We start from the raw sequence: 10,433 nt of genomic DNA on the forward strand, positions 1-10,433 counted from the left end.
GCCTGGCTCTTGATTCAGTCCTGGAGGATGCATCCTCATGAGCTTCATTATCAGTTGCAATTCAGCAGTCTCTCTTCCCGATTTCCCTTTGAAATACCTTTGTAAGAGAACCACTGCTCTTAGGTCAGCAACTGAATGTCCTGGAAGGTTAAAATGTTCCCCCACTGGTTTTTGAATGTTGTGGTTTCTAATAGCAGTACCTCATGTTACATTTTATGGCACACATGGCCCGGCTCGACGAGTGACATTTATGTCAGATCCAGCCCTCATATCAAAAGAGTTCGACACCTCTGGCTTAAATATTAGGGGTATTTAAAATGAGATTTGTCACAGTGATCACTCGTTTGAAGTAGTCCGTCGGGAAATATGTCCTCATTTTGCTTTCCCGAATATGGTAACCCTTGGCTAATTGTGAAAACTCATTAGGGTTCAGGTGGCAGGGAACAGAAGGCAGCGGTGGTGGTGGGGAACTGGAGGTTGAATGAAGGACAACAGGAAGAATAATCAGTGGCAACATGAGGGGGAAGGGGGTATATTGGCCTAGGTGACTCCATCTTTGTTATATGCTCACAAGAAGAAGAGGAAGAGATTGGATTTATACCCCGCCCTTCATTACCCAAAGGAGTCTCAGAGCAGTTTACAAACTCCTTTCCCTTCCCCTCCCCACAACAGACACCCTGTGAGGTGGGTGGGGCCTTTCAAGGACAGTTCTTGTCAGAACTATGGCTTGCCCAAGTTCATCCAGCAGCTCCAAGTGGAGGAGTGGGGAATCAAACCCGGTTCTCCCAGATTAGAGTCCACACCCTTAACCACTACACCAAATGCAGAAGAAGAAGAGGAGGAGGAGGAGGAGATTGGATTTATACCCCACCCTTCACCCGGAGTCTCAGAGGGGTTTACAATCTCCTTCCCCTCCCCACAACAGACACCCTGTGAGGTAGGTGGGGCTGAGAGCGCTATTTCGAAAACTGTTCTTGAGAGAACAGCTCCGAAAGGACTTGTGACCGACCCAAGGTCACACCAGCAGCTGCATGTGGAGGAATGGGGAACCAAACCCGGTTCTCCCAGATTAGACCCCGCACTCTTAACCATTACACCAAACGGTCTCTGAGTCAGTTACCCTGAGTCTTGGGAGAGGACTGTGTTAGTTGCTCTCAGGGGAACTTCTCTCTCTCTCATGTTTGCAAGCAGTGCTTATCTTCAAATCGTGGGTTGTTTCTTCCCCCCAGTGGATGTCAGGTACAAGATGGCCTGCCTCGTCTGAGTTTTTGGGATAGCTTAATTAATCATACTTTGACTCACAGCCAGCATTTAGGGTATAAGATGCTTAGTTTTAGTCATGTTCGTGGTCTCAAGGTTTGGCTAAGTTTCACTGTGCATGTGCGAGCTTAAGGCCAGATGATAGAAGCTTAGCTTGCATCTTTAAGGACTTTGATGCCTTATTAAAGATCTCCTTGTAAGTAATCCTGAATCTCTCGTATGGTTTCTTTGGGAATTTCTGAGAATCTACAGAGCCCCTGGCCAGGATCCATAACAGGTGGATGAGATGAGATTTGCTGTCCTATTAGCCAGATAGGAACTCTCAGTCTGGGGCAAGTGATGCTCTATATTCTTGGTGCTTGGGGGGGGGGCAACAGTGGGGGGAGGCTTCTGGTGTCCTGGCCCCACTACTGAACCTCCTGATGGCACCTGGTATTTTTGGCCACTGTGTGACTGAGTGTTGGACTGGATGGGCCATTGGCCTGATCCAACATTGGCTTCTCATATGTTCTTCTGTTGTCAATCCCCCGAATATCCCCGGCCATTTATAAAATGCTTTTACCGATGTATGAAAATAGAAACCCCCTTAAAATACCCTCTGTGTTGTAGGTATATTTTATGTGTGAATACATTTTTTAAAAAAAGAAACAACAACAACAACAAGAAAAAGTAGTCGCCATACAACAGCGAATAGGAACATTTACATTTATCTGACTCCGACTCGATCAAGTTAATGTTAAATACAAAAACCAAAAAGAGATTGTAAAAAATAAAGAATATACACATTCAAAAGAGCTTATTCCAGTATAAAGTTACTGCGGTCGGCCCAACCCGTCGCTCTTGTCTCCTGCAAGCAGGAAGAAACGGGGGTGGGGGTGGGGGCCTACCTTAGGAATACCACGAGATTGCGGTCTCGTCACTGGCAGGCCACGCGAGGAGGATGTGGTGAGAGACGGGAAACATCAGGATAGGCCACTTTTTGTGTGTGTGTGTGTGTGTGTGTGTGTGTAGGGATATTTGTGACGTGCCGTTTGGCATGAAGGATGCCCCAGCTCTGTCCCAACTGGTATCACCCGGCTTAGGTAGGCTGTGGGAGAAGCCACAATGGAAGAGCCCAGCTCAAGGCATAAGAAAAAAGGGGGAGACTCACTTCACCTCCTGAAATCACGTCGATTCGAGGCAAAACCTTTGTCTTCCACCCCCCAGCCAGACATCGTACCAGCCAAATAGCGCTTCCGGCTAACGGCAAAAGTATGAGCAATTTTTTTTGTTAACAAGCAGGGTAATGTCCCAAATGGCACAGGGGAGTTACCTACCAATCTTTTTGCTGGGGCTTAACAACCCATCTTGTTGGAACAAGTTTGTTTTTTTTTAAAAAAAAAAAGTGGACTTGCGAGACTGGCACATGTCATTTGTGCAAGTTCCAGAGACGGCCCACCAGGGCGGCGTCCCCCGCCCCATCTACACACCAGTGACGTGGCATCCTCGTTCCAAGTGTTTGTGCAATAGACACGGTGGTCCGTACATCAACGTGTGCATGGTTCTAGCAGGGGTGGGCACATTCGAAAGCTGCATCGAAGGGTGGACCGGGTAGACACAGGGAAAGGCAGAGCCAATAATACCCACTGTAACACTAGACCTCGCTGCCGGTTCCAGAAGTCGAGGCAGTATAACGCTACGGAACCACGGGGTCAGCTAGAAGCAACGACATCTATCTATATAACATGAATGCCAGTTACACCCCGCCATAAGGAGCATATATTATAGACAGACAGACAGACAGACACACGAACTTAGCGTTGGTAAGACTGAAGGCTGGGGTTTTTGCACTGTCCTGGCTTCGGACAGAACTGGAAGTGTTACCTCCAGCATTCAGGGGGCAGGGCGGGAACTGAATCCACCCTGTCTCCAATGGTCCCGAAAAGATGCCCTTTCCCCATGGCAAGGAATCGATTTTTTTTCTGCCCCCTGGCCTCCGACAGCAAGCCAGGGTTTTTTGGTTTTTTTTGTCTAATAAGGCACAGTTCAAGTTGAGGCTGCTCGTCTCGATGAACGCGGCTACCGGCTGCGACTCGATCTAGCCGGCGAGTCAACGGGGAAGGTTCTGGAGAGCCGCCGTGGCAGAGAACTCGGCTTTCCGTCAAGGTTGGCGGCGGCGTGAAGGCGAAGACGCTGATGAATCCGGATCGGCAGACAGGGAGGCGGGAAGGAGGGACGGACGTCGGCGGCGGACTGGTCTCTGCTTCTCCAGCGAGCTCTCCGCCCCTCCGTATTAGCTCTTCTCTTTGCCGACCCTGGCCTGAGGGGCGGGCAGCAGGTTTTCTCTCTGCGCGTGCTCGAGGATAGCCATGTAGCAAAAATAGTACTGCTCGGGAGTTTGGATGCTAAACGCCCGCTGGGACCTCATCCGCATCACTGTCTGATAGACATTCAACGTGCCCACGTCCTGGAGCTGCGACAGACAGATATCGAGAGCGCAAAAAGTGCCTAAGGAAGAAAAGGGTTGCCGCTGTAGCAAGGGTCACCGGTTGAAACGGCATTAAAGCAGTTTAGACACCGTCACGGACGAATCCGCCTTTTTTGCCACTGCAGCACACTGGGTCACGGCGGGAAGCTCAAAGAAAGGGTCGATCCAGTGTGTTGCAGTGGTGACCAGGGCAAACTCTATGTTAGGGATCGCGAGGAAAGGGACTGAGAATAAAACAGCCGATATTATAATGCCCCTGTATAGATCCACGGTGTGGCCTCATTTGGAATACTGTGTACAGTTCTGGACACCGTATCTCAAAAAGGACATTGCAGAGCTGGAAAAAGTACAGAGGAGAGCAACCGAGATGATGAGGGGGCTGCAACATCTTCCCTTTGAGAAAAGGTTGAAGAGTCTGGGACTCTTCTAAATGGAGACCACTAAGGGGGCACATGATAGGTTTATAAAACTATGCAGGGGGTGGAGAGACTTGACCAAAGATACTTTCTTCTCCCTCTCCCAAAATACTAGAACACAAGGGCATCCAATGAAGCTGATGGGCAGTAGGTTCAGGACGGACAAAAGGAAACACTACTTTACACAGTCCGTGATTAAAATGTGGGATTCACTGCCAGAGGATGTTGTGATGGCCACAGGAATAAAAAGCTTTCAAAGGCCTCGGCCTCTGTGTCCTGTTGTTGGCCCTCCAGAGGAACTGGTTGGCCACTGGGTGAGACAAGATGCTGGACTAGATGGACCACTGGTCTGATCCAGCAGGGCTCTTCTTATGTTTCTATAGAGGCCTCGGCCTCTATGCCCTGTTGTTGGCCCTTCAGAGGAACTGGTTGGCCACTGGGTGAGACAGGATGCTGGACTAGATGGACCACTGGTCTGATCCAGCAGGGCTCTTCTTATGTTTCTATAGAGGCCGCGGCCTCTATGCCCTGTTGTTGGCCCTTCAGAGGAACTGGTTGGCCACTGGGTGAGACAGGATGCTAGACTAGATGGACCCCTGGTCTGATCCAGCAGGGCTCTTCTGATGTTCTTATGAAGGCCTCAGCCTCTATGCCCTGTTGTTGGCCCTCCAGAGGAACTGGTTGGCCACTGTGTGAGACAGGAGGCTGGACTAGATGGACCACTGGTCTGATCCAGCAGGGCTCTTCTGATGTTCTTATGAAGGCCTCGGCCTCTATGCCCTGTTGTTGGCCCTCCAGAGGAACTGGCTGGCCACTGGGTGAGACAGGAGGCTGGACTAGATGGACCCCTGGTCTGATCCAGCAGGGCTCTTCTGATGTTCTTATGAAGGCCTCGGCCTCTATGCCCTGTTGTTGGCCCTCCAGAGGAACTGGCTGGCCACTGGGTGAGACAGGAGGCTGGACTAGATGGACCCCTGGTCTGATCCAGCAGGGCTCTTCTGATGTTCTTATGAAGGCCTCGGCCTCTATGCCCTGTTGTTGGCCCTCCAGAGGAACTGGCTGGCCACTGAGTGAGACAGGATGCTGGACTAGATGGACCACTGGTCTGATCCAGCAGGGCTCTTCTGATGTTCTTATGAAGGCCTCGGCCTCTATGCCCTGTTGTTGGCCCTCCAGAGGAACTGGTTGGCCACTGTGTGAGACAGGATGTTGGACTTGGTGGAACACTGGTCTGATCCAGCAGGGCTCTCCTGATGTTCTTATGAAGGCCTGGCCTCTATGCCCTGTTGTTGGCCCTCCAGAGGAACTGGCTGGCCACTGAGTGAGACAGGATGCTGGACTTGGTGGACCACTGGTCTGATCCAGCAGGGCTCTCCTGATGTTCTTATGAAGGCCTCAGCCTCTCTGCCCTGTTGTTGGCCCTCCAGAGGAACTGGTTGGCCACTGTGTGAGACAGGATGCTGGACTAGGTGAACTCTCACTGGTCTGATCCAGCATGTGTCCATCAGGTGCCGTTAGCCAGGATGGCTCAGGGGAACATCTATATATAGGGATAGTAACCCTGAGTTGGGGGGCGGTACGAAGGGAAGCTTTGGCCTCTGACCTTCCGCTGGCAGGTTTTCGGGGCATCTGGTTGGCCACTATGGGAAACCCAATGCTGGATTTGATGTTCTGACGCCATCTGCCCCTGCCAAAAGCTGCGAGAGACTCGCAGAATGGCCGGGGTGACTGACCAAAGAAAATTAAAACACTGCAGTTTTTCTCCCATCCCAAGAGTTGCTTCCAAGACTCCAAGCCCTACCAAGACTGCTGAAGAAAGGTGGTTCATGTATTAAAAAATCATTATTGTTATTATCACTGCCCCCCAAATGTTAGGACCTGCCGACGCTTAACTCTGCAAAACGGCAGGGACTTATTCTGACATTACCCTCGGGGGTCCCGTAGTTTCAGAGGCAGTGTTCCCTCTAAGCTGAGCTAGTGTGAGCCAGCTCACTGTTTTTTAGCCTCCGGCTCACGCGTTTTTGTCTACGCTCAGGAAGGAGGGCTCCAGAGCAAACTCACTGATGCAGCAGTCAAATCGCTCGCTCACAGCTTTAGTGCCAGGAGCTGACAAAGGAGTTTTTGCTCAGAAGACTCCACAGCTTAGAGGGAGCATTTTTCAGAGGGTATCTGTGCTGGTCCTGCAGTAGAAGAAATCAAGTCTAGCAGCACCTTCGAGACCAAGAAGATTTTCAGGGTATCGGCTTCCAAGAGTCGAAGCTCTGGTATCTTAATAGAGGGCTCCTTTTATCATATGTGGTGGACATGTGATAAAGCAAAAAGCTATCGGACTGAGGTACATAAAGAAATGGGGAAAAATTGTGAAATGTAACTTTAAGAAAGAACCTGAAATACTATTGTCGGGGCTTAAAATGGAGGAAGTTAACATACAGAAAAGGACTTTGATGTGGTATATGATCACAACGGCTAGAATGACTTATGCACCATGCTGGAGGCAAGACAGAATTCCGGAAATCGAGGAATGGATAAAGAAATTACTATTTATGGTTGAAATGGACAAAATGACAAGGAAACCTAAGAATCTTGAAGCGGAAGAGTTTTATACAGACTGGAAAGACTTTAAAGATTACTTAGAGAAATACTGGGATGTAAAGGGCAACTTAGTTTGCTTTGACAATTATTGAGAAGTTAATGTTATTAGAAGAGAGATAATTATAAGAAAACAATAGTAGAAGGAAATGTTACCGGTAGATTATTAAAGGGTAGATTATGATGAAAGGAGGGGGGGGGGGAGAATAAAGAAAGTTTAAGAATGGGCTGGAGGTTGGAGCACTGTGGGAAGCCAGAGGGGGTGAGATAATGGATAAGAAAGGATGTATAATAATTAATAATATGATGTGTATTTGACTTAACAATATATCCTAATAAATTGGTTTTTTTTGGGGGGGGGGGAAGCTCTGGTATCTTGAAAGTATCTCGACTCTCGAAATCTTATATCCCCAAAATCTTGCTGGTCCCTAACGTGCTACTGGACTTGGCGCTAGCTGTTCAAGGGTACCATATGGTATGAACGGGGGTCATTTCAAGAGAATAAAGCACGGCAGGGTTTTATTTTGTAAACCCTCAAAATCCCACCCTCGCCCGCACCTGACTTTTAAAGCAGTAGCCGTTGCCCACACACTTCTGAGGGTGACGGGAAACTACCTTTCCCTGAACACGTCTGCTCAACTGTTCCTGCCCGAAAGGACAGATGGAAGCAAGCTATACTCGTGAACCATCTGAACAGCTCTCTTTGGAGAACCTTGGGGGGGGGGGGGAAAAAAAAAACCATCAGAATAACCGATAAGGTATGCTCAAGCAAGAACTGAAGATTGTATTACCACCAAAGCCCTGTTCACAAGTCACTGAGAATGCATGTACAATCCATGTACAGTATACACTTGATTTTTATTTTATTTTTAATGTGCGTGTTGGGTAATTCTCATTTTATATTCAATGAAAGAGAAGAGTTGGATTTATACCCCGCCCTTCACTCGGAGTCTCAGAGCGGCTTACAATCTCCTCCCCTTCCTCTCCCCCACACAGACACCCTGAGGTAGGGGGGGCTGAGAGAGCTCTTTCAAGGACTGCTCTTGAGAGAACATCTCCGAGAGAACTTGTGACTGACCCAAGGTCACCCAGCTGGCTGCATGTGGAGGAGGAGCAGGGAATCAAACCTGGTTCTCCAGATAAGAGTCCGCCACTCATAACCACTATACCAAAACTGGCTCTAAATGTATGTACAGTTGAGTGAGATACAAACCCAGCACTTATCCAGCCCCCAGTTTCAATTGCAAAGTGAAGACACGTTGGGTCTTTCTTACAAGACCCAGTTTGGTGTCGTGGTTAAAGTGCGCAGACTCCAATCTGGGAGAACCGGGTTTGATTCCCCACTCCTCCACTTGCACCTGGCTGGATGACCTTGGGCAAGCCGTAGTTCTGACAAGAGCTCTCCTTGAAAAAGAGCAGTTTCTGTCAGAGCTCTCTCAGCCCCACCTACCTCACAGGGTGTCTGTTGTGGGGAGAGGAAGGGAAAGGAGATTGTAAGCCGCTGTGAGACTCCTTTGGGTAGTGAAGGGCGGGGTATAAATCCAATCTCTTCTTCTTCTTCCAAGTAGAGATACTCACATTTGTGCAGGATGTTACGTGTGTTCCCTGTAATGTGTGAACAGGACGTGTATTTACCTGTCCTGCCAATGCCGGCGCTGCAATGGACCACGATGGGCGGTCCCCCCGGATGACCTTTGTACCGTGGTCCCAACGCGCTGACCGCCACTCTCTGTTGCTGCTTGACGGCCCCCAGGAAGTCAATAAGTGTAGCAGCGGAGGAAGGGACGCCGTAGTCTGGCCAGCTCACGTACTGGAAATGGGTCACAAGGCGGCGCTCGCGGCTCTGCGGGTGCAAAAGAGGGGACCCGCGGTCAGCTGTGGCAATTCCCCTTGTCCACAGAGGGCACGCTTTCCTCACTCATGCTTAGGGATGTGCATTTCGGGATCCCGAACCGAAAAAAAAGCCGAAAATGCTACTGCGGCCAACTCTTGTCCTGGAAACAGCAGTGCCAAAGGTGGGTACTACAAATAGAGCGTCAGGGGGATTTGCCTTGAGACGTACTTCATCGGGTACAGCCCACACGAGTATACGAGTACATGCCTTGCATACCTACGGCATTTCCAATTATGGGAAAGTTTGCTTTGCACTTGCTGCGACAATCCAAATTCTGCCCCAAGAAAAGCCAGATTCTGCAATCAGTAACAATAAGGCTAATCTGCATCATATACCCCTTCAAGCTGTGTAATTATTTCTGGGCATGAAATGAGGGTTTCCATCACAGCGAACCCCTCTCTGTCTTTCGACCTTTGGCCAGTAGTCATAGAATCCTAGAGTTGGAAGGGGCCTCCAGGGTCATCTAGTCCAACCCCCTGCACGATGCAGGAAATTCACAACTGCCTCCCCCCCCCACAGCCCCAGTGACCCCTGCTCCATGGCCAGAGACATGGAGTCCTGGTAGAACCCCTCCCATGCTTGCACCAAGGCGTACCTCGCAGTTGTAGATCTCCAGAACCGTTTTTTTGTAATGGTTGAGGTTCTCCATCCCAAGGTTAGTGACGGTTAAGATTCCGTAGCAGGTCTGGAAGTCCTTGTCCAACGGCCAGTACTGGCCGCATTTCCTTCGGCCTCCTTCTTCGAGCCTGTAACGCAAGAGCAGGCGCATAGCTTACTCGCCAAACCCACACGAGAAGAGGACTTGCCTGAGCATCGGAACCCTCAAGCGGATGAATGGCAGGGCAAAGGACAGTTGGCATGGATGTCTCCCCCCCCCCCCCCAGCATGGTGACAGCTGAAACAGAGCTTGCTGAACATCTCCTTGGCATGTAACTGCTAACACATGGCAGTCAGAGTGCACTAAGTGCCACCCTAAATGCCACCCAAGAACTAGAGGTGGCAGTAACTATGTGCCCGGCGGCTGTGGGCAAAAGAGTTGGTGCAATACTCCCTCTAAGCCGTGGAGTCTTGTGAGCAAAAATTCCATTTTGTCAGCTCCTGGCATTAAAGTTGTGAGCGAGCGATTTGGCTACTGGGTAAATTAGTTTGCTCTGGAGCCATCCCTTCCTGAGCCAAGACAAAGACGTGTGAGGCTAAAAAATGGTGAGCTGGCTCACACTCACTCAGCTTAGAGGGAACACTGCCTGTGAGTAGGCAGGGCTGAGTGAGTTTTTAAGGCAACCTAGGAGCCCTATCGCATGGGACTTTTTTGATAGAGCGTTCTGGAGACATTCTTTTAGTTGGTGCTGTTTTTCGTATGTGCATGCGTATGCGCGTGTGAGCATGTGCGCACCTGGAAGTCGTGGCCACCTCTGGTGACTGACCCCTACTGGGGGCCTGGGGATATTCAGAGACGTGGCTGAATAAAGCCTGCCCCCGCCTCCCGCATCTGGTATTCTAAGGAGGTGCCCCATTGAAGTAGTTGCCAGAGTCAACCCTGCTTAGCTTCCCGAGATCTGCTGAGATCCAGCTTGCCTGCGCTATCCAGGTCAGGGCGTTCTCGGAACACTCTTGAGCAGGGGTCATTTCCTGCAGAGCGCATAGGAGTGGAGCTCCGGCAGTAAAGAGCCCAGGGGTTGGGCACATGCAACAAGCCCCACTCCCTGCTCCCAGCAGCCCTCAGTCAGAGCAAGAAGCAGCCAGGTAAGTTGCAGAGCCCCCCCCCCCCGGGCCCCCCGGGCCAAAAAAAACCAGGGGCCCCGTACAC

The 10,433-nt window shown here is 50.2% G+C and overlaps 1 protein-coding gene across 1 annotated transcript in view; it reads right to left on the minus strand.

Moving 5' to 3' along the window:
* Window positions 1-2,252: 2,252 nt before the first annotated feature.
* The window catches only part of PTPN9 (protein tyrosine phosphatase, non-receptor type 9), a 71,211-nt gene continuing 63,030 nt past the window's right edge, over window positions 2,253-10,433 (minus strand). The window contains exons 11-13 of the mRNA XM_015424782.1: window positions 9,222-9,372; window positions 8,368-8,575; window positions 2,253-3,747 (exon numbers count right to left, since the gene is read on the minus strand). Of these exons, the coding sequence (XP_015280268.1) occupies window positions 3,533-3,747; window positions 8,368-8,575; window positions 9,222-9,372 (574 nt within the window). The 3' untranslated portion in view covers window positions 2,253-3,532. The remainder of the gene's footprint in view (window positions 3,748-8,367; window positions 8,576-9,221; window positions 9,373-10,433) is intronic.

The sequence above is a fragment of the Gekko japonicus genome, unplaced genomic scaffold (assembly GCF_001447785.1).
Source record: "Gekko japonicus isolate JY-2015 unplaced genomic scaffold, Gekko_japonicus_V1.1 scaffold892, whole genome shotgun sequence".
In the NCBI taxonomy this organism is placed as follows: domain Eukaryota; kingdom Metazoa; phylum Chordata; class Lepidosauria; order Squamata; family Gekkonidae; genus Gekko; species Gekko japonicus.